Source organism: Macaca thibetana, chromosome 8 (genome assembly GCF_024542745.1).
Source record: "Macaca thibetana thibetana isolate TM-01 chromosome 8, ASM2454274v1, whole genome shotgun sequence".
NCBI lineage: Eukaryota > Metazoa > Chordata > Mammalia > Primates > Cercopithecidae > Macaca > Macaca thibetana.
Window position 1 is genome coordinate 101,665,585 of NC_065585.1, and position 22,235 is coordinate 101,687,819.

A 22,235-nucleotide genomic window follows, 5' to 3' on the forward strand; every position below is an offset into this window, starting at 1 on the left:
TAAAGTGATTAAGTAGTTTAACACCTGTCTCCCGTCACGTCAGCGCAGGAAGAAAAATAAAGCAGGTGTCGAAGGGGCCTCCTGAACCAAGAGAAAACAGCGCCTGCCTGGGAGAAATGACAAATCACAGCTGGCGGATCAATCTGCGTACGCGCAGCCCTTCCCCAAGCCCACGCCGAGCAGCAGGAACCGGGACCCCGGCCCGGGGCTGGGCCCTCCCAGCCTCTGTTTCCAGCCTCTCCTGCAGAGGCTGAGCAGGGCCTCTATGACCCCCACCCAGTCCTGACTCCTTAGCAGGGAGAGGCAAGGTGTTCGTTTGTATTTGGAACACAGGGCAAGAGGGAGCAGAGGGAGCCTCCGAACATCTGCCTAGAATTCTAGATGGATCAGAAGGGAAGGCACCAGTTAACCTCTTGATCTCACATCCAGCCATCCAGAGCTGAGTCTGTGCGTATGGAGGAGTTCGAATGCACTGAAAGTACATTTTGGTTGCCCAGGCAAGGTGTGTCACACCTGTAATCCCAGCACTTTGGGAGGCCAAGAAAGGAGGATTGCTTGAGGCCAGGAGTTCAACATCAACCTGGGCGGCATGGTGAGACCCTACCTCTACAAAAAATTTAAAACATTAGCTCAGTGTGGTGGTGTGTGCCTATAGTCCCAGCTACTTGGGAGGCTGAGGCAGGAGGATTGCTTGAACCCAGGAGCCCAAGCTGTAGTGAGTCATGAACATGATCACACCACTGCACTCCAGCCTGGGCAACAAAGTGAGATCTAGTCTCAAAATAACAACTGGGCTGGGTGCAGTGGCTCATGCCTGTAATCCCAGCACTTTGGGAGGCTGAGGCGGGTGGATCACCTGAGGTCAGGAGTTCAAGACCAGCCTGACAAACATGGTGAAACCCTGTCTCTTCTAAAAACTACAAAAATTAGCGGGGCATGGTGGCACGTGCCTGTAATCCCAGCTACTCAGGAGGATGAGGCAGGAGAATCACTTGAACCTGGGAGGCAGAGGTTGCAGTGAGTCGAGATCATGCCACTGCACTCAGCTTGGGCAACAGAGCAAGACTCTGTCTCAAAAACAAACAAACAAAGCAACAACCAATAAATGCATTTTGGGACCTGTGGGTTCAAGGGAAGGGAGTGCAGTCATGGCTACTCTTGGAATTACCAGGTCTCCTCTTTTGCTCTCGAGGGAGACAGAGCCTCCTGACATCCGCCTTGCTGTGGCTTCCCGCTGGTGACATCAACAGGTGGTGCAGGTACCTGCCGGGTGATGGCCCAAATCCCCTTATCCCATCTTTAGCCAACCTCACTCCTCTGGCCCCCATCAGCAACTGTAATGGCAGCTGCCAAGCAAGAGCCATTCCTTTCCCAGTTTAATGTATTTGACTCCTGCATAGGAAGTAACCTCACGGAGTACGAGAAAGCCTGAGATCATTCTTTAGCCTCCCCAGCAAAGTGCTCCTAACAGTGCAGTGGGATGGGTGTGGGCACGGGAAGTGAGGTGTCGGGGAGCCAGCACACTGAAGCCCTCACTGAAACGTTTCAGAAGTGTCCTGCTTAACCCCGAAAGTGGACTTGAAGTCTGTACGTGTTAACATGCAAGGTGCGCTGGGAATCCACATCCATGGTGTCCCCCGGCTTCACTGGCCAGCCTGGCACATTCCTGGGGGCAGGGCTGGAAGTCTTTGGAAGAGAAACTAGGTCCTTGACCAGCCTCCTGCACGTGGGCACAGCCTGGACCACACTCCTGTAAACCACTCTATTAGCATTCGCCTGCTCTGCGGGACACTCAGACCTGTTTTCTGCCGTCCAGTTTCCTAACCACCCTCAAGGTCCCGAGACCAGAAGAGAAAAGGAAATCCTAACAATCCCAGAGAAGGCCCGCAGCCTCACTTCTTACCGAGAGTCCTGCTGTCAAAAGCCCTTGTGTGTTCCCATCCGCTCCACTAAGCATGAATGGGAAGGAAGTCCGCAGCGGCAGCCTGAACGAGGGAGGGTCAAGAAGGTGTTCCAACTATTCGCTTTAATAAAAACGTTTATTAGAAACACTAGAATAGAAAGTGTTTTCCCTTTCCTACAACTTCCCCCTGGGTGAGAATTCTGGTTGCATCGTCAGTGGTTGGGTTACTCTATGTAAGACCATCTGTTTGGGGCCATATTCGTCTCGATGAAAAGTGCCAAACTTTTCACAGCAAACTCTATGCCAATGAAAATCTCACAAAACGGCATTTCCAGTCTTCAGCTATTGGCCCACACTTAAAAAAATAATCCACACAGCCTGATTGCTGCAAAAGACTGTCTCCTGGCACATCTTCCTGCCACAGGTGACTCTGGTGGCAATTTGGCCAGGAAGGAAGCTAAAGGGTCCTGCCATACGAGCTTCTCTTGTTGATGCCAGATGTCTGCTGGCAAAGGGTGCCTGCCCCAGGGTGCATCCCCAGCTGGGAGAGGGCCGGTAGGTGCCACCCCAGAATGCAGCCCAGCAGGGGCATTCAGCCCTGGCACCTGGGCACTCTTGGAGACCAACACAAAGTTCTCAACTCGGCGCCCTCTGGCCTGCGGCTGATCCCTGCAGAGTAAGCCTCAGGATGACGGAGATAAAGTTTCCCTGGGCCCAAGTTCCAAACTCGGCCGTTTTGTTTCTGTTAAAATGCAATTGTTTTTCTCTGGAGTGTGTGGTGACTGCTCTGCGTCAGGAAGATGTATGAAAACCTCCACTTCAATTCGGCATCCCTTTTCTCCCAGACAAACACGGTCGGATTTTAATAAATCAAAGAGCCACACTGTTTAATAAAAATTTATTGACTTACAAGTGATTATTTATCAAAAGACCATTAATAGCAGGTACTGAAATGATGTGTTACTGGGTGGTGCTGGGAGACTAATAGGAAATCAATGCAGCTGGCCGGCCAGAATGCATATGAGAAGCCCACCCCCAGGCAGCCAGTGCAATCACCCCCACAACACACGCCAGGCGCCACCCCCGGCGCAATGAAAAGTTCCCCCTTTTTATTTATCGTTTACAAATGAAATGATCAATACTTTTAATCTAGAGCAAAATTTATTAACTTTCCCATCGGAGAGAGACATATTGACTGGGGGGGGGAGCGGGGTGTGTGTGCTGTAGAAGACGGATGGCCGCGTGCCCGTCTCTTAACCTGTCTGCGAGGCAGTGCGCCTGCAGCTGCCCTTCCAGCCCACGGGCAGGGCCACCCAGGACAAGTACACCTGGAGAAGCCAAGTCTGGCCACCCGGGATGCACAGCAGGCAGGTGGGACCTATGACACGGGGGGATCCTTCATGCATCAGGGGACAGCAGCAAGCACTAGCCCAGACAATCAAGTTCCTGGCCAATTCCAGGAAGGAAACGGCAGGATTCAGGGACCCAGATTTCCACAGGACAACAGGGTTAGTGCCCACTGTTTGTTCTGCCGTGAAGGTCACACGATGGCGCCCAAAAGTGCCTGTCACTGGTCTGGGATGGACATTCAGGGATCTGGAGCACTCCCCTGACCCCTCACACATCAAGCCTCTTCTATCTCTGAAAGGCAGCAGCAGGGACTGGATTCTGACACAGTGAAGCATCAAGTCCCAAAGCTGGTTCTGCTGTCAAGGGAATCCCACTAGCTTTATTAAAAAATGCCCTCTTGGCTGGGTGCGGTGGCTCATGCCTGTAATCCCAGAACTTTGGGAGACTGAGGAGAATCACCTGAGATCAGGAGTTTGAGACCAGCCTGACCAACATGGTGAAACCCAGTCTACTAAATACAACAAATTAGCTGGGTGTGCTGGTGCATGCCCGTAATCTCAGCTACTTGGAGGCTGAGGCATAAGAATCACTTGATGGTGGAGGTTGCAGTGAACTGAGATTGTGCCATTGCACTCCAGCATGGGCAACAAGAGTGAAACTCTGTGTTGAAAAAAAAAAAAATTCCCTTTCTAACTGGTGGGTGGAAGGTCTCATGTTTGAGTAAAAAAGGCTGTCCGAGATCCACAAAGGACACTGCCCAGCCTGAGAGCAGTGTGGCACCAGCCCCACGGCTGCCTAAAGCCCTTGAGGTCACCCTCAAGTGGGTTAGTTCCTCTAGCCCCGATGTTTTAGAGAAGCAATGGATTCAGAGGTGACCTCCCATATTTCCAAACCCAGAAGACTTCAGAGATCAAAACCAAAGTTTGAACTATGGGCTTCAAAATAGAAAATTCAGATGTGGACGGGGTCTCTGAGGTCATCTAGCCAAGTCCCTAGTTATGACTCAGGAGACAGACGCAGAGAAGTGAAGATGCAGCAGGCTTGGAGGGGGGTTAGCAGCAGGCCAGCACTTGTTGCACTCATTACACTACTGGGTGTCATTCCCAGCTCAGCCCCACCCTCACTGGGGCAACAGGAGGGAACACATTATTTTGTACTTTGCATATTTCTAAGTGTCTTGAGGTTTTGTCCCATAAGACCAACTCAAGTCATCTCAAACCAGATACTCTATGGGTCACTTGGGGCCTGCAGGACCCCTAATTTAAAAGGATGGAGCAGTCGCCTGGATGATGATAGAAGGCATACACAGAAAGGGGAGGTTTTGTTTCTGCAGGCGTGAGAGTCAGTCCTCTCCTCACTGCCTGGCCCGCACAGGACTTCCCTCCACAGCGCTGACTCCACGTGACTTCACACCAGGTGTGGCCATACCTGCCGGCAGGGGCTGCAGACAGCTGTGCTGAATGTGAGACCAACAAAAGCAAAACCTGTGTGTGTATACATAAATACCTATGCAAATCACGAAAGTAACAAATCATAGTTTCAGATGAACCTTTTAAAAGAGAACCTGATCTTTAAGACCAATTACTGATCCCTCCAGTTAGTTTACAAACACTGTAAACATCACCTATAAAAGCTGGAAATCACTTTTTATTCTTAAGCATTCTGTAAAACAGTTCCTAAGAGACTGTTATTAGTCATAACACTGACTTTATTTTTTTTTTCAGTCTTCATTTCAGAGCAAAAAGAGGATTTCCCCTGGGCTGGCAACAGGGTAGGTGAGGAAATGGGAGGCTTTCCCGGGGAGGTCACAGGTAGGCGCAGAGAAAGGGAGACTGCAGGGCCCACCCAGCAGGTCCCCACATGACAAAGTGGATCCGTCTGCAGCCCCACGAACACGGCTTCACTCCCACCCCTCCCTGAACTGCAGGACAGAGGGCAACCTTAGGGACACGACACTTAGCACCACTGGCACAAAATCCTGAGAGGCGTCATGACTGTGCCACAAGGGAGCGTGGGTCCCAAGTGAGGGCTAGTGGCACATGAATGGGGGGCTGAGGGGCATGAAATTGGTGAAACCCCAGAACCCAGAGGGGCTGTTTGGCCTTGGCTCTGCCTCCACTGTGACTGTACAGCAGGCACCAGTGGCCGAGTCTTTTCCCTGTGGTGCCTGCTCTGGCTGTGTGGAAGCCACCAGGCAGCACACGCCCTGCCCACCCTGCCCCTCTGCAGCCCTCCCGGGGCCCCTGCTCCTCCCCCGCCCTGGAGTTTACTCATTGCTTCTCCTAGGCCTCACATCAGCACCCCTTGTACCCCCAATCTCTGGAGAAATTCACGTCTGTGCTGGAAATTCTAAATTACCCAAAGATCTGCAAGCATCTGAGACGAGCCCGTTCACCTTCTCAGCTGCAGGCTTCCTCGATCCAGCAGTCAGGCAGCTTCTCCGCAGCCCCAGGGCCATGCTCCCAGAAGAGAACGGGAATTCTCACCAGAAGCCCGCTACTCAGGGCCACAGCCAGGGGAGAAAGTAAAGGGAGAAGTCCCCCAGTTCATTCACCAGCCAGTTTTATTTACTCACAAGAACAAATCCAAAGCCCAGGGCAGCAGCTCTGAGCTCAGGCCTGCCCTGCCCCGTTTTGTGGGCCTGTACTTGAAACACTGAACGTGACGTGTCCTTCACTCACCCGCAGCACTTTAATCCCCACAACAGCCCTGTGAGGTAGGAATCACCACGCTTCCCCCCGACTCAGGTTACAGATGGGGAAACTGAGACACACATTCAACAGAGCGCGCATCACATGGGGAGTTCAGGGTTAGCCTGGAGTATGAACACATGTTCTCCCCACGGCCCAGTCAGCGGCCCACCTGGCCTCTTCCCCTTCCTTTGGTGACCCCATCAGCAGCAGCATAAAAATCTAACCCTTCATTTTGCTGAAAGCCCCTGCACATGACAATTTCCTTTCTATCATGTCTGCAGAGCTCCAAGGCTGGGGGCAATGTTGAGGCTGAAGCCAGCCACAGTGCCTCAGCTGTGCCTTTCCTGGAGAGCGGGTGGCCACCCCCAGCACATCCCTGGCACACAGGCTTGCATAACAGACTCTTGTCCCGCCATCCCTAGCACAAGAACATGGCCACATCTCCCCAACCGCTCAGCCCGCACAGCGTGCACAGGTGGGGAGTTCACTTTAATGGCATTCCTCCAACGACTTATTGTAAAAGAAACAAGGCATCTCGTCCTGGGTCGTGACACCCAGCAGCATCCGTTCAGACCACCAAGGGCAGGCTGCGCCGGGTGCACAGGGATCCCGCTGCAGCACGGCGAAAGCCGGAGTCCTGGGATGCAGAGCAGCCCGGGGAGCCCTGGAGTCTGGAAAGGACACAGCAGTGGGGGCCGCGGCGGCAACTCCAGCTCCGAGCCCGTCGGCACTCCGCACGGTGGCCCCAGCCAGCTGGCGGCAGGCTCAGGAGCGGCTCCTGTCCTCGTGGTTCCCCACGATCATCTTGCTGTACAGCTTCTGCTGCTCCTCCTTGAATGTGTCCTTCACCTTCTCCCTCTTCAGGCCCCCATCCCTGGAGAGACAAAGGCTGGATGTAGTAACAGCCAAGAGGATTCCCAGGCACCCTCACATCATGGGAGATGCACCGTGTTGCCCAAATACCAAGAAAAACCTGCCAGAAACAGGGTACCCCGTGGCACTCTCACCAAGACAACCTCAGGGGATCTGGGGCTCTGGGCTCCCAATATTCACCCTTTCTATCTCAGAAGGTCCACTCTTGCCCTGGAGTTAGAATTTACTACTCACATTGAAAGTACTTGGTAACTGCTTAAACCTACCAAGGAGTTTACAATTCTTTCTACTCTAACATTCATCTTCACCTCACAAAGGAAAAGGAGGAATTCTGGCATTACGGAAGGTAGACATGCTTCCAAAATATCGACTCATATCTGTAATATCGATCTGTAAAATGTCATTTGTTTAATTCAGACCCAGGGATACTCCGAATTCATGCAGAGAGCTAACACAAGGGGTAACGCGCGTTCTGACTTCTTCCATGCTCAAAAAAGAGTGCCGTCAGGAATGGAGGTTTATCTCCGGGGCTGCCTCTCAGAGTCTCAACCTCACTGCCCCAGGGCCTCCCTGCAGCAGCCCCAAACCAACCCACCAGACTTGGGGTTGTTTCGTTACAGTCCCATTCCCTCTTGCCTGCTGGTCCCCTCTGTGCCTACACTCTAGAATTATCACCACCTTCAACAACTTATAAAAATCCAAGCCCGCTTTCAGTCTCTCCACTACACCCTTTAAAATCCATAGCAAAGGCATGGTTTTTAAAAGCAGCCACTCTGTCTTTCTTAGAGGTGGGAAGATGGGGCAGAAGTTAAACCTTGAAGCTCTAAAAGTCTGTTAGATGTGGATGCAAAATCTAGCTCCAGTGCTAATGTTATGACTTTGGAAAAAAGTGATTTAACCTGAGTATCAGTTTCTCATCTGTAAAATGGGAACACTGTTTACAGGGCTGCAGCTACTGTGAGGGTGAAAGAGATGATCACACAGGGCCCCAGAAGCTCAGTGGCTGGCACATAGTGAGTGCACAATCCACGCTAGCATTTTTTAAAAGGCCATGATCTGAGAGCCAATCTAATCCCTGAGACTATACAGTTGGGTTTACAATGTAAATTTCTACCCTTTCTTTTCTCATAGATAATGCCCATCTAAGTCAAATGCTCTCCCCAGTTGACCCTTGGCTCTTAAACCTAAGTGACCCACAGAGTGGAAAAGTTTCTCTGAACCAGCATTCACCTCTGGTCACTCTCCTACTGTTTGGGATAAAACTATCTTATACTCTAGTATAAGGGCTGGTCAAATGCAGCCCATGGGCCACATCCAGCTGATACCTGTTTTTGTAAATAAAGTTTTATTGGAACACAGCCATGCTCACTGGTTTATAGACTATCTGTTTTCACACTACAATGGCAGAGATCAGTAGCTCCAACAGACACCATATGACCTGCAAACCCTAAAATATATACTGACTACAGAAAAAGTATGTCAATCCTGCTCTATTAGGTAATAAGCTGAATACAACACACACAACCTTTGCCTTTCTAAGGATGGTTCAATTTTGCCAGATACACTGGGACCAGGGAAAGTCACCCTGCCTTCTTGAGGTTTTCAGATCAGTAGCAGGTCATGCCCACCCAGAGAAGGACACTGTCCAGGTGTCCTGGAAAACAGGTTCAAACCCCAGAAAGGTACACAGAATCAACTGCTTCAGTCCAGGTGTCCCTGATCCAGCTTCCCCAAGGTCAAGGAAGCACAGGGCACTTCTGGGTTGGAATTCAGGGAGAGTCAAACTGCTCTCTCTAGAGCTGACAAGTTGAATTCTCCACAGCAGGGGGAATGACATGTAAGTGAAGTCAATGACACAGCATCTGCTGCAGGAACTCAGCTGATAAGGCCTGGCTCTAAACTTACCACAGCAGGTCCACCAGTCCTCCCTGCCTGGCAATGGCAGATTTCACCCTATTCGCAAACTGGACAGCATCTTCATCTGCCTGTAAGAAAGAACAAATGAGACCACTCAGCCCCGGCTTGACGTTACACAGAGCAGGTGCAGATCTGTCTGGGGCAGGCACTCACCTCTCTAGTCATGGGAGGCAGGTACCACACACTGCAGACAATGGCCCAGCTGGTCATCATTCGCAGCAGGTACGTCACCATCCCATATTTGCTGCTGTTCCAGAAGGCATCGCCGAATTGAGGGTCATACTGAAAACAACGGAAAGCTGAAGGTAAGACGTGAGTAGTTCTCACGTGTGCGAGTCCACAGCGATTGCTCTGAGTGACTCCACTGGGCCGTGCTGGTACTGGGGCGCTGCTCCCTGACCCTGCATGAGTACTGCGGAAGCCCCTCTCCATGTGGCCGGTTCTGACTGCGAGCAACACTGCTCTCCCCCGAGGGACCTGGCCTCTGCTGCAGATCAGTAAGGAAGGCTCCCCTGACAGCCTGCCTCAAGCAAATGTCTCCCTCTTTGGTTAGTTTCAGGTCTTACTCATAGGTATATAAAGTTTTCAAACATCTTCAAAACCAGGGAGAAAAGGATCATGCACTCCCATGTACCCATTCCCTGATTCAACCACCGCCAACGTTTCCCACTTGTTCCATCTCTCCCCTCCCAGCATCCCGTCATTCATCTAGTGTACCTCCCCCAAATAAAGATATTTTCTTACACAAACACCAAGTTTTAAATATGATTTCTGGTGCCCAGACCAGGGAGGAAACTATTAGAAAGCTTTTGCATTTACACTTTCAACAAAGTCAGTCCTCTGTTCAGGACACGGCTCTGTGCTCACGCTGACAGCCCCGGGAGGTCTCAACCACATAGGCTGCTTCTACCATGAAGCAGGTATCAGATCCTTTCATTTGCCAGTGACTCTAATGGAGGCAAAAGGCAGCACTTCAGTGGCGTTTTGCGGAAAATGTGGCTGCAGCTGTGACCCACATTCTCACCAAACCAGCAGCTGGAGGGGCAGGTGATCAGGGTGGGTAAGCTCCGGAGGAAGTTGCGCAAGGAGCAACAGGAGGACCTGGGCGCTTGAGAACGCCTGGACAAAGTGCCTGGTGCTGCTAGCAAATGTCTGAAGGGATCCTGTACACAAGGCAGTAGGCTGACCTTGTGCAAACACCCAGGACCAGAGTGGAAAAATAAAGGAGCCAGAATTTCAAGAGTTATGCCACACGGCCATGCTGCCAACAACATCAAAAATGCCCTTTTCCTGGGAAAGCCTGAGAAGCAGCCCAGGGCAGGGTCCTGCATGTGAGCATGGGCTGGGGTGGGGTTGAACTCTATGATCTTTTAGGCCTTTCCAGCCTAACTTTTATGATCCACAGTATAAAAACTGGATAATTTTGACAAGACTGTGGCCCTAACTACAAAAATGAAGGTAATTTAGGCTTAATTATAGAAGCTAAGAAATTTAGATTTAACCACAGAAGGCTTAATGAGTTATTATAATACCAACAGAAACAAGGGAAAATAATAAGTTTTTAAAACTAAGCTAATCTGTATGATCAGAAAGAATTTTTTTTAAAAATTATTATTACATATATATATTTTTTGAGCTAAGAGTCTCGCACTGTCACCCAGGCTGGAGTGCAGTGGCGCTATCTCGGCTCACTGCAAGCTCCGCCTCTTGGATTTATGCCATTCTCCTGCCTCAGCCTCCTGAGTAGCTAGGGCTACAGGCGCCTGCCACTATGCCCAGCTAATTTTTTTGTATTTTTAGTAGAGACGGGGTTTTACCATATTGGCCAGGCTTGTCTCAAACTCCTGGCCTTAAGTGATCCACCTGCCTCAGCCTCCCAAAGTGCTGGGATTACGTGCATGAACCACCGCACCTGGTCATGTCGTTACATTTCATAAAGCCTGATATGGACAGAAATTCTGATGTCACAAGAGTGTGAGAACCCTTTGTTTCGGGCTGATTCTCTATTCCACACTGGGCAGTGTGTGTGGACAGAGAAACAAGGCAGAAGCTCAACACAGTGACACACTCCTCACATCAGGTCATGGCGGAATTCCGGAATTCCGGTGGGAATATAAGAAGAGCCTGGAAATCACTAAGGTTATCCAAGTTTGGTTACCAATAAAGGGTTCACAAAAACCAGTAATCTGTAGACCAGATGTTCTTAGCCATACATGGGCTCTACCCTGTGGACTGAATGGAAATGTATCTAAAATTTATAAGCATTTTACTTTGGAGAGGAGCGGAAACTCCTCAGGGTTCGTGTTTCAACAGCAGCTAAGAGCACTGCTTCAGAACTGTGGCTGCCACAGTGTGGTCCCAATAGGCACCATCAGTGCCACCCAGAACATGTTAGAATGGAAATTCAGAAGACCCAGAGGGGTGGCTCAGGCCTGTAATCCCAGCACTTTGAGAGGCCAAGGCAGGCGGATCACTTGAGCCCAGGAGTTCTAGACCAGTCTGGGGTGAAACTCTGTCTCTACAAAAATTAAAAAATTAGCTGGGTGTGGTGGCGTGCACCTATAATCCCAGCTACTTGGGAGGCTGAGACACGAGAATCACCTGAATGTGGGAGGTCGAGGTTGCAGTGAGTCATGATTGTGCCACTGCACTCCAGCCCGGGTGACAGACTGAGACCCTGCCTCAAAAGAAAAAGAACAGGAAGTTCAGAAACCCCGGGTGTGGGGCCCAGCAATCTGCATTTTAACAATCCCTCCAGGCAATGCTAATGCAGCCTAAGTTCAAGAGCCACTGTTCTGGGGGGAGCGGTAAGGGCTTCCATTCAGCAGCTTCATGGTCACACTGCAAAGCACCTGTCCTCGTTTTGCCAGAATATAGGATGCAGATGCCACTCCCCACTCCCACACCCAAGGCAGACTCTGCTACCAGACTATGTTCCTCTTTCTTGCTATACCCAGACACTGCATCCTCAGGCTCTGGTGAGTCCTAACCTGTCAATCAGAGTCCCCTGCAGGCAATATTCATCTGCCATCCCTGGCCTGGTCCTCTGCCTAAATGATGAACAGTGAGTGGCTGGTAAGCATCTGTCTCACCAGGAACAACACCTCTCCAGTGGCACTGGCAAGGTGAAAAGAAAGTCAGAACCAACTCTACAGAATGCTCTGCAGACAACCCACAGTCCCCTATAAAAGAAATTCTAAGCGTGAGCCTGACTCATATCTGCTCACCATTTTACCGAGCTCTCAGGCTGCAGTCTAAATACTTTAACCACACTGAGGATGGCCTGTGTTTTGTAGGTGTCATGATGTGAGGCCTCGTGGATGTGGAGAGGGTAAGAGCAGGGAGGAACAAAGTGCAGATGACTGGCTAATCACATCCTATAGCTCTGGGTGTCTGAAGGGTTAGAGCAGCAGTTCCTAAAGCGTTGACGTAGATTAGATAAACTCCCAGGGTCCATCTCATTGTTAGGAGCTGCTGTAGGTCTAAAAGATGACACGACTAAAAGCAGTGAAGCCGTTTCTCCCACTGCGCTGGAATAAGGAACCCCCCCATTCTCGCAGCTCCCCCAAAATGCAAAAATCCAGCTTGAAACTACACCTCTGTGCCCTGCAATCAGTCACCTTTCCAGGTGGACGGGCCTACCTTCCAGCTAGGTTTATGAAGGTAAGAAGTGAAGGGCTTGCCATTTCCTGAATAGTGGCGGCAGCAGCATGCAGGCAGGAATCTGGCTGTCCCCCATCCCACACTCCCCAGGCCCTTCTAAGGGGGTGCTGAGTGCTCAGCATCCTCCTCTGGCAGCACTTGACCCACATCAGCCCAGTCCCATGTCACTCTGCTGAGGGCATCAACCACAGACTGGTGACCCCGGCTCCTTCCTCCACCTCCTCCTGCTGCGCTCCACTCACAGCAGCTCCAATAATGACAGTGTGTACCATCGGAGGTCTTGTACCTTGATAGCAACAGGGTAAACTGTGGCTCCAATTTCAAAACTTCCCTTTTTGAACATCATCACCGATGTATTATTGATGCAGGTTCCTAAAATGCAGGAGACAATAAAATGCCATTTCTGTTGGCCCTTTACCCCAGATATTAGGTGTTTCTTAAAGACTAAGCACAATAGTCAAAATTCTTCTAATGGTTCCTCCAGTAAGATACATCTGTCATCTCCCTAACTTAAAAACAAACACTTAACGAGACAGGCAAGATGGTGCCTCCAATTCTCCTGCTACAGGACCACTTTCCCTGATTCACGCACACAGCCTGGATAAAGCAGAGATGCACAGTGGTCTTAGGAGGACTCCACGAGCTCCATGAGGAGCTGAAACATTACAGAAGAAATTCCTGCATTTGGGGAGTTTACACTATGGCATTCTTAGTTCAAATTCTGAACTTGCCTGAGTTTTTAGTCCTATTTCCAATCTAAAGGGGACCTAACATTATTCAGTGAAAACAGATAACCCCAACAAGGGCTGAGGGCCTTGGTTCCCACGAAACATCAGCATCACACTCTTGCACTCCTCACAGAAGCGCTTTATGGCAACCAACCCCTTCTTACCTTCTGGGAAGATGAGGATAGGCAGCTTGCTTTTATCTTGCACATGTTCAGTCAGTCTTTCAAAGAGGAAAAAAAAATGAAGGATCAGACAACCTTATACACATCGTCAAAATACGTTTATAAATAACTTATTTGTGACACTAGTTTCAATTATAAGAAGTTAACAAGCATGACCGTGTCCTTTTAAACCCATCATCTAATGCTCATCAAGAAAAAATGTATATGGATAGAGAAAATCAGGTTACTATTTAATTCACAGAACTGTTCAATTCTGTGTGAACATCGGAGCACCAACGATGCCACTCAACCTGGGGGCCACTTGAAGGAGACGCCTGCCACAAGGCCTGGGCACGGCCCCCTCAATAAACCTGTGGCACTAGACTGTGTAACAGTTGTGAGGCTGGGCCCAGCCCTGCTGGCTCAACACTCTGTCCCTGAGATGCACCAAAGGGAGTTAGGAGAGGGTTCATCTGTCTCTATGGAAGATAATCTCAGCTGTCTTTTCTTATTTGTTATTTTTTGAGACAGGATATCCCTGTGTTGCCCAGGCTGGAATACAGTGGTGCAATCACAGCTCACTGCAGTCTCACCCTTCCCGGCTCAAGCGATCCTCCTACGTCAGCCTCCCAAGTAGCTGGGACTACAGGAGCGTACCACCACGCTTGGCTAATTTTAAATTTTTTGTAGAGATGAGGTCTCCCTGTGTTGCTCAGGCTGGTCTTGAACTCCCGGGCTCTCAAAGCACTGGGATTACAGGCCTGAGCCACCATGTGTGGCTTGGTCTCAACTGTCTTGATGTTTCTTTCTGCTGCGAATCTCTTTGCATTACTTACACCAGATTCACCTTCTTAAAGTTTGGAAACAGAGCAGTACTTTGTTCCACTGCCCTAGGTTTCTTTTTATTTGTGATAAATGAATTCATTTTGAGGTTTCAAATAGCAGTGAAAGTTCGTATTTTGTTTATTACGATGGGTACAATGAATAAAAAAAGGTTAAGAAACATTATTAACTTGGTAAATAATACTAGGGTTTCTATACTTTTTTTAAATTTTAAGACAGAGTCTCACTCTGTTGCCCAGGCTGGAGTGCAATGGCACGATCTCGGCTCACTGCAACCTCTGCCTCCTTGGTTCAAGCGATTCTCCTGCCTCAGTCTCCCTAGTAGCTGAGATTACAGATGCCCGTTACCACACTCAGCTAATTTTTATATTTTTAGTATTTTGTATTTTTACCATGTTGGTCAGGCTAGTCTCGAACTCCTGACCTCAAGTGATCTGCCCACCTCGGCCTCCCACAGTGCTGGGATTACAGGCATGAGCCACCACACCCGGCCACTTTTAAAATCTCATGTTTTAGGAAAAGATTATTATGAAAGCAGTATAGGCTTATGATAGAAGGCACATAACTACACTGTGGAGGGATAACTCCCTGAAACCTTTTCAGCATTCTAACCCGCCAAGCAGAACAGCAGTGTTCTGTCCATTACCTCTTAGCCACCAGGTGGCGATCCTTCACTTCCGAGCGCTCAAACCAGACGTGTGGGCAGGCCTTCACCATGGCTCTCTGAATCACACCCATGAGTCCCCCGTGCACTTGACCCACCTAAGCACAGGCACAGGACCCATTAGTAGTGAAGCCATCCTCACACAAATCTCCCCACTCTAGGAAGCCCTAGATCTCACAAAATAAGCAATCCAACCTCTCACCTCTAACGCTTGCTGGTCCAACCTCTTACCTCTAACACTTGCTGGCTGGAGGTTGCTCACTGCCAAGAAACCACTACCAAGACTCCCCAAATCTTAAACTTCTCCTTTTAATCAGTAATACTAGAAATAGGTAATTAAAAACATAACCGAAACCCCTAAGACAAAATACTAAAGTAGTGCAAATCCCTGTGTAAAACTGCCCCTCCCTGGGCAGATTCTCAGATACTCTGGACACAGTCCTTGCCAGCTCCTCCCTCTCCCCATGCTGGTCTGCCTGACCGCCCTCAGCATCCTCTCCAACCACATTCACCACTCACTCTACCCAGGGTATCTCCTATCACAGTCCCACAGAGCCCCCACAGTGACAGTAAGGTGGTGGCCCACGCATAAAAGTGTTTATGTGAAGGGTCCAGGAGCCTCCTAGACCCTCCTGGCCCTGACCAGTCTAAAGCAGGAAGTCTTGCCTCAAGAATGCACTGGAAAGAGCTCTTACCATGGCATAATAGCCATCGCTGGCCAAGATGATCACATCGATAGGTGAGGTATGATTGGCCACACAGATGCCACCATTTCTTGGTCTGTTTTCCCTGGGTTTAAATGTATGCAAAACAACCAAAATTAGTGTGAAACAGTTCATGTAACACACCTCTCACCTCACACGCTTCATCTGCTCTAACTAAAAGCTCAGAAGTGTCTTCCCATTTGGCCAAGTATAGGTGGGTGGTGTTTCCTGCAGTGCCATTTCCCTTCCTATTGATACAAAGCACTCTCACCTGTCATGGTAGGTGATGATGGCTGTCAGTGCTCGCACGCAGATCCGGTAACACATTAAGTGAACATGTTTACTCATGAACTCCTTAAACCTGCAACAACAGGACAAGGATTCTGGGTTTTATTTTACATACAGGAAGACAGAAACAGTTGCTGACTTGAATAGTTCAGCAGTCCTTTATGACGGCAAAGTGCTTTTATAGACATGAGCACGTACAGGAAAGCCCTGTGATGCATGACCACCTTTATGTTCACACATGAGGAAAGAAAGAGGGGACAGGGAGACTTGCTTACATCCACCCAAATCAGTGGGTGGAGAATTCACAGCCTAGAATTTGGCATCGGCAGACCACAGGCGGGCTGAATTCCGTTCCCCCAGTCAACACCCAGTGGCAGGCCCAAGGCCAGAGGCCAACCTCCTCACCCACCCAGGTAGAAGAAAGGTTTCCAAGCCCCAGAATTTCCTGAAGGGAGCAAAATATTCTTCATAAACAGACAAAACCTCCCTACATCTCGTATCATTTTAAAAACTGTATTGTCTCACCACTTTATCCACACAGTCAACTGCTCAAAACTAAACAACAAGCTGTAAAATCTGTTAACATCTGAGTCTCGGACTCTACATGTTTGTGGCTTCTCCCTTTTGTCTTTAAAATGGGAAGAACGCGAGGGCTAAAGGACAAAAAGAACAGTCATAGATCAAAATAAAAAAAAGTAAAGACTTTACTGCTGATGCCATTGTTACCACTGGGTTGTTGTTGTTATTATTATTATTATTAGAAACAGAGTCTCGCTCTGTCACCCAGGCTGGAGTGCAGTGGTATGGTGTTGGCTCACTGCAACCTCTGCCTACCGGATTCAAGGATTCTCCTGCCTCAGCTTCCCAAGTAGCTGGGATTACAGGCAGCCGCCACCACACCCGGCTAATTTTTGTATTTTTAGTAGAGACAGGGTTTCGCCATGCTGGCCAGGCTGGTCTTGAACTCCTGACTTCAGGTGATCGGCCCACCTCAGCCTCCCAAAGTGCTGGGATTACAGGCATGAGCCACCACACCTGGCCACCACTGGGTTATTTAATCCATCTAAGATTCCATGGCTTTGGTTGTGTCCAAAGAAGGGGCCTGGCCTTCGATATCTGAGCACCATTCCCAGAACTAACTGCCCTTTAGGCGTGGACTGCCACATTCTACTCACCTCCCATTTGGCAAGTATCCCACCACAGTTGTGCCCACCACCAGAAGGCTAATTCCTGTGAAAGCCAGCGCTATCCTGTAAGAAGAAGAAAAGTTAGAGCACAGCCAGCAAATCCTTGCACCAAGCAGAACTGAAGGTGTGAAAATCACACTGGGCATCACAAAAACCACCCCCAAGACCTGCTCACCTGGGATCTGGACCAGAGTTCACCTAGAAATGTGAGCAGGCCTATCAGAACCAGAGATCCTTTTGATTCCAACTGACAGTGAGCCATGGGTCTGGCTCTCAGCCGCCAGCATCTCCTGAGGCCTCAGCAGCTGGAAGGCTGGAAAACCCTAAGCAGGCTGTTCTGCCGCAGGGCTGCTCCCTGCTGCCCACCCCTTCCCTATGGCTGAAAACCCCGGCGGAAGCACAGCTTCCCTCTGAAGCAACAGGAGGTGGAGCCAGAAGGGTATTAGCATCTGGCAAGGCACACTCAGAGCAGCACACGGTGCAGAGAAGCTGAAAGATCAATACTGCCTCTGTACCTGAGAGGCAAGCTTCAGGAAAGAATAAGCCATGTCCAGGGAGGAGTGGCAGAAAGCACACAATGTTCCCTATCCCCGTGTTTGCTGTGATCTAGACAAGCAAGCTGTCTTTAAGAAATCCAACTATTTCTGTCTGATATGCAGACAATCCAAGGGCCTCTAAAAGAAAATCACCAGTGTACCCCTCCAAAGAGTCACATGGCCTGGCTAGTGACAGTCATTCCCTTCTTTCTAAAACGGGAACACACAGCGGAGCAGGCAGGTGGGCCGTGCACCAAGTGGGGTGGCAGCAGCGAGCCCCACTCCCCACAGGCCCTGCCTCACCTGAGCGGCAGCAGGAAGCAGTACCGAATCAGCACTCCTAACCCCCACAGGACCGTGAGCCGAAGGCTGATGTACTGGAAGTTATAATTGGTTCTGCTCAGCAGGTTCCAGGATTCCAGTTCTTCTGCTGAGAATCTCTTTGTCACCTCATCGTCCATAATGGTCTCCATTCCTTTCCGGCAAAAGTAGAAAATGTCAGAGAGCTCGAACTCTGGAGTGTTGTCCAGAGCCTTACTACTGCCACTTCGACGAATCTCTTTGATCTCTTCTTCTAGTGAAGTGGGATCCTTTGCAATGATTCCTGCAAAAGAGTGTGTCCCTGTCAAGCAGCATGCTGCGGGAGAGCACGTGAGACATACTCAGAGCACACATCCTGCACTAATGCAGGGAAGAGTGTGTGTGGCACCAGAAGCACTGGGGAACACTGTTCAAATGGACCTCTCAGGACAAGGACCACACCCCCATCTTACCATTGGTGTAGGGCTTGTAAAGCTGGTGGTTCTTCTCCTTGGCTCCTCGCTCCATTCTCAAGGTAGCCCACTGGGAGGGGAAGGAAGCAAGATACAAGAGAGAGAATGAGATCTGTTTTCAATCAGTGAACACCTCCATTTCTGTTCTGTGAAAGCCTCAGTCCCAGTCACTTAAGACCGTAGCCAAGAAGCACAGAGTCTAGAAGGAAACTCAAACCACCTCTCCCCCGAGAAGCCCCTTCCTTGACAGCTGGGACCAAGAGTTAAGTCACCTTAAGCAAAACACTGGGAACTTCAAGAAGCTGGGGTGCGTTCCTCAGGCCTGGTTCCTCACTGCCTACGTCTCTTTGTCTCCGGGCTGTAGGGAGCTCACTTGCTGACAACACAGACCTCACAATTCCTCCTGCACTGCCCCATGGCAGCTACTCAAAACAGCGAAGCCAGACATCCTGTAAACTACTGCCTGCCACCAAATTACTCCAAGCAAGCAGCAATTTTCATTTTCGAGGAGACAAAGAACTTGAGCAATACATATGTTTGGACCGTCCAGTAACAGGAGTAACATTTTAATGATAGAATCCCACAACTTAACATTGAAAGGCGTGGGAGTGGCTTAATAGTGTTAAAGGAGAAAAAGAACACTATCAGGAAACCAAAAAAAACCCAGATTCAATTCCCAAGTTTACACTCACTAGCTGTGTTCATTAAGCAACCCATTCCAAGTCTCTGAATCTTGATCTCTTTATCTGCAAAACAGGATTGATACTACCTCAACCTCCTACTTCACGGGGTCACTTAGGATCAAATGAGATCGTGTATGGGACAAAACTGGGGAAATGCAAAGCACTCTGTCCTCATTATTACTGAAATAACACAGATTCTGGAACAGACCTAGGAAGAAGACGCTTTTCCTAGAACCCCTCTTCATTAAAACTTTCGCTGGTATAAGACAGCTGGTATAAGAGGCTGGTTCTCTTCCACTATCAAATGAGAGGTGAAAATGTGGGTGCACTTATCCCCTCTTGGATATGGTATCACTAGAGAGAAAGCTATGTCATGTCCACAGCGAGTCAGAGAAACAGAACAGGCATTTCAAAAGCCTCAAACTTCAGCTTCCACGGTTATGCATGGTGGGCACGAGCCCATCATCCCACAGCACAGGAAGATGCACATGGCCCAGGGCACATGGTGCAGATTCTGCTGGCAAAGCCCAAAGGGTCAGCAAGACTGCACCACGTGGTCCAGCAAAGCCGAATGCTGCACACGAGTTTAATCAGTGATCTGACCTCATCTGGAAATCTCAAACCCCACAGTCTAGAAAGGAAGGTGGCTCACAAAGTCACCACGCAAAGAAAGTTCAAAGGCAAGAAAACTCACATGAGTTTCTCTGTTTCAGATATTTGGCCATTGATGTCTTTTGGCTCTAAGCACAGATGAGCTTTCCTTTAAAAATGTTAATACCTAAAATGGAGGAAAGTAAATCTCATCTGGTTTCCTGGAACTAGAGAAGAGGTGAAAAGGGGCAAGAGAGTTCACAAGAATCCTGGCATGCAGAAACACAGGTCACTCAACCAGAATTTAGGGTTCTACATTTTGGCCAGGCTCTGTTTTGGCACCGCAAGAATAATCAGAAGTGAACAACTTGGGGTCAGACGCAGCGGAGCTCACGCCTGTAATCCGAACACTTTGGGAGGCCAAGGCAGGAAGATTGGTTGAGCCCAGGAGTTTGAGACCAGCCTGGGCAACATGGCAAAATCCCGTATCTAAAAAATACAAAAAAATTAGCTAGGCATAGTGGTGTGTGCCTGTAGTCCCAGCTACTCCAGAGGCTGAGATGGGAGCCAGGGGAAGTTGAGGCTGCAGTGAGCGGAGATTGCACGGCTGCACTCTAGCCTCGGGAGACAGAGCAAGATCCTGTCTCCGAAAAAAAAAAAAAAAGAGAGAAACTTGATTCTGTACTGACAATTCTGAGACTCCATGAGACTGCAACAGACGGAGACTATATGACATCAGGCCTCTTGTGGATGACTATTTCAGTCTGAGGACTGTTTCAATGTGCAAAATTCAAGATGGCTACAGTCTCTGTCATCACAGGAAAGGGATCTGCTAATTGAGATTCTACATCTCCTAGTTCTGTGGCAGTTCAGTAATAAACATCCCTTTGGCCTCACACTTTTTAACTTCAGGAACATGACAAAACATGTCTGTGTTTAGGAAAGAATTGTCCAAAGTCACAAGGGCAGGGGAAATGAGGAGAGGGCTGAACAGCCTGTTAAGAAATGGCTGATCAGGTGGCTGAGTGCAGTGGCTCACACCTGTAATCACAGCATTACAGGCAGGAGGATCATTTAAGCCCAGGAGTTTAAGAAATGGCTGATCAATGAACTGGATCCTTTTGGCTGAAAGAAACCAAAATATTTCATCCCGAAATATACTTCTTTGTCATATTTCAAGATGACTGTTCAGAAGGACTGGAAATGCAAGAATAACGGAGAAGCTGTCTTTTGCAGGAGGAATTTGCATCTGTAGAGGAGACAAAGTGAAGTAAACAACAGATGCCAATGGGCTTTCTCTGAAGCACCTCCCTCCTTGTCCGAATCTAGAAAGAACTGAGAGACGCCTTTAAAGGTCTGAAAGAAACACTTAGCATCTACACTCTTGAAGGGCTGCTATCTGTGAGGCTTCGTCTATCTGTGAGGCTTCATCTACACGAGACCACCTGTGCCAGCCAGGCCTCCTCTTCTCTCCCTCTTGTTACCTACTGCCACCTGATTTACCACCATAGCCTGTTTTTTGGCCATGCTCGGAGCCCCCACTGCTTCTGTAACCTCAAATGCTACAAAAGCATCAACCATCTGGCTATTTCTTTGAGATCTTTGTAAACTGTGCACATTAATAAATCTGTATGTCTTTTCTTTTATTAATCTGCTTTTGAGAGTTGATTTTTCAGTGAATCTTCAGAGGGCAAAGGATGCTTTCCCTTGGCCCCTACAAACCCTACTGGACCAAATCAAAGGGCCTCTGGGAAAACACTGCTTCTCTGCACTATACTCACACAGCACACTCCTGACACCAGATGTGTGAGGAATGCCACCCCCAAACCCAAACCAAGCAAATCTTCAGCAGGCACCAGCTGGGTGTCCTCTAATTCAATTCAATTCTGAGGCTATCGACCTGGAGTTGGTATCAGATTCCACAAGTTATGAGAGTCAGTCCCGTATGACTGCCCCTACTTCAGATGCAAGTTGAAAGTCTCATGTGACCCATACTTCTGACTGACCAGCTATAAATCAGGGTTCCCACAACCCCTCGTCAGGTTCAATTTGCTGGAGTGACTCCCAAGACTCAGGGTAATGGTTTACTTCCATGTATGGCTTTATGATAAAGGACACACAGCTCAGGAAGCACCAGATGGAAGAGATGCATAGGGCAAGATATGCAAGCCCTTGCCATTTCTCCCAAGAGGATGCTCTCACCCAGCTGCCTCCCGGTTCATGCCCTGTTCTCTGCACTCCCTTATTCCCTATTGAATTGCTTCCCTCTTGCCTCCCTCCAATCCACCTGAACACATGCTACCAGAGTCCAGCCACGTCACTTTCTTGTTCAAAAACCTTCAACGGGCTGGGCGCAGTGGATCACGCCCGTAATCCCAGAACTCTGGGAGGCTGAGGCGGGTGGATCACTTGAGGTCAGGAGTTTGAGACCAGCCTGGTCAACATGGCAAAACCCCATCTCTACTAAAACTACAAAAATAGTCAGGTGTGGGGGCACAGGCCTGTAACCCTAGCTACTCAGGGGGCTGAGGCAGGAGAATCACTTGAACCCAGGACGCGGAGACTGCAGTGAGCCAAGATTGCACCACTGCACTCCAGCCTGGGCAACAGAGGGAGACTGTCTCCAAAAAAAAAAAAAAAAAAACCTTCACTGACTTCAATGACTTCCCAATGCCTGA

General features: G+C 49.2%; 1 protein-coding gene across 3 annotated transcripts in view; it reads right to left on the reverse strand.

The window, feature by feature from the left end:
* Positions 1–5,798: 5,798 nt before the first annotated feature.
* Positions 5,799–22,235, reverse strand: part of GPAT4 (glycerol-3-phosphate acyltransferase 4) — a 46,484-nt gene continuing 30,047 nt past the window's right edge. For all 3 annotated transcript variants that reach the window (XM_050800411.1, XM_050800412.1, XM_050800410.1), the window contains 11 exons: positions 18,284–18,353; positions 17,814–18,114; positions 16,963–17,037; positions 15,771–15,860; positions 15,491–15,584; positions 14,778–14,893; positions 13,292–13,347; positions 12,686–12,771; positions 8,890–9,018; positions 8,725–8,804; positions 5,799–6,820 (listed from right to left, as the gene is read on the reverse strand). In XM_050800411.1, the coding sequence (XP_050656368.1) occupies positions 6,712–6,820; positions 8,725–8,804; positions 8,890–9,018; positions 12,686–12,771; positions 13,292–13,347; positions 14,778–14,893; positions 15,491–15,584; positions 15,771–15,860; positions 16,963–17,037; positions 17,814–18,114; positions 18,284–18,353 (1,206 nt within the window). In that variant the 3' untranslated portion in view covers positions 5,799–6,711. The remainder of the gene's footprint in view (positions 6,821–8,724; positions 8,805–8,889; positions 9,019–12,685; positions 12,772–13,291; positions 13,348–14,777; positions 14,894–15,490; positions 15,585–15,770; positions 15,861–16,962; positions 17,038–17,813; positions 18,115–18,283; positions 18,354–22,235) is intronic.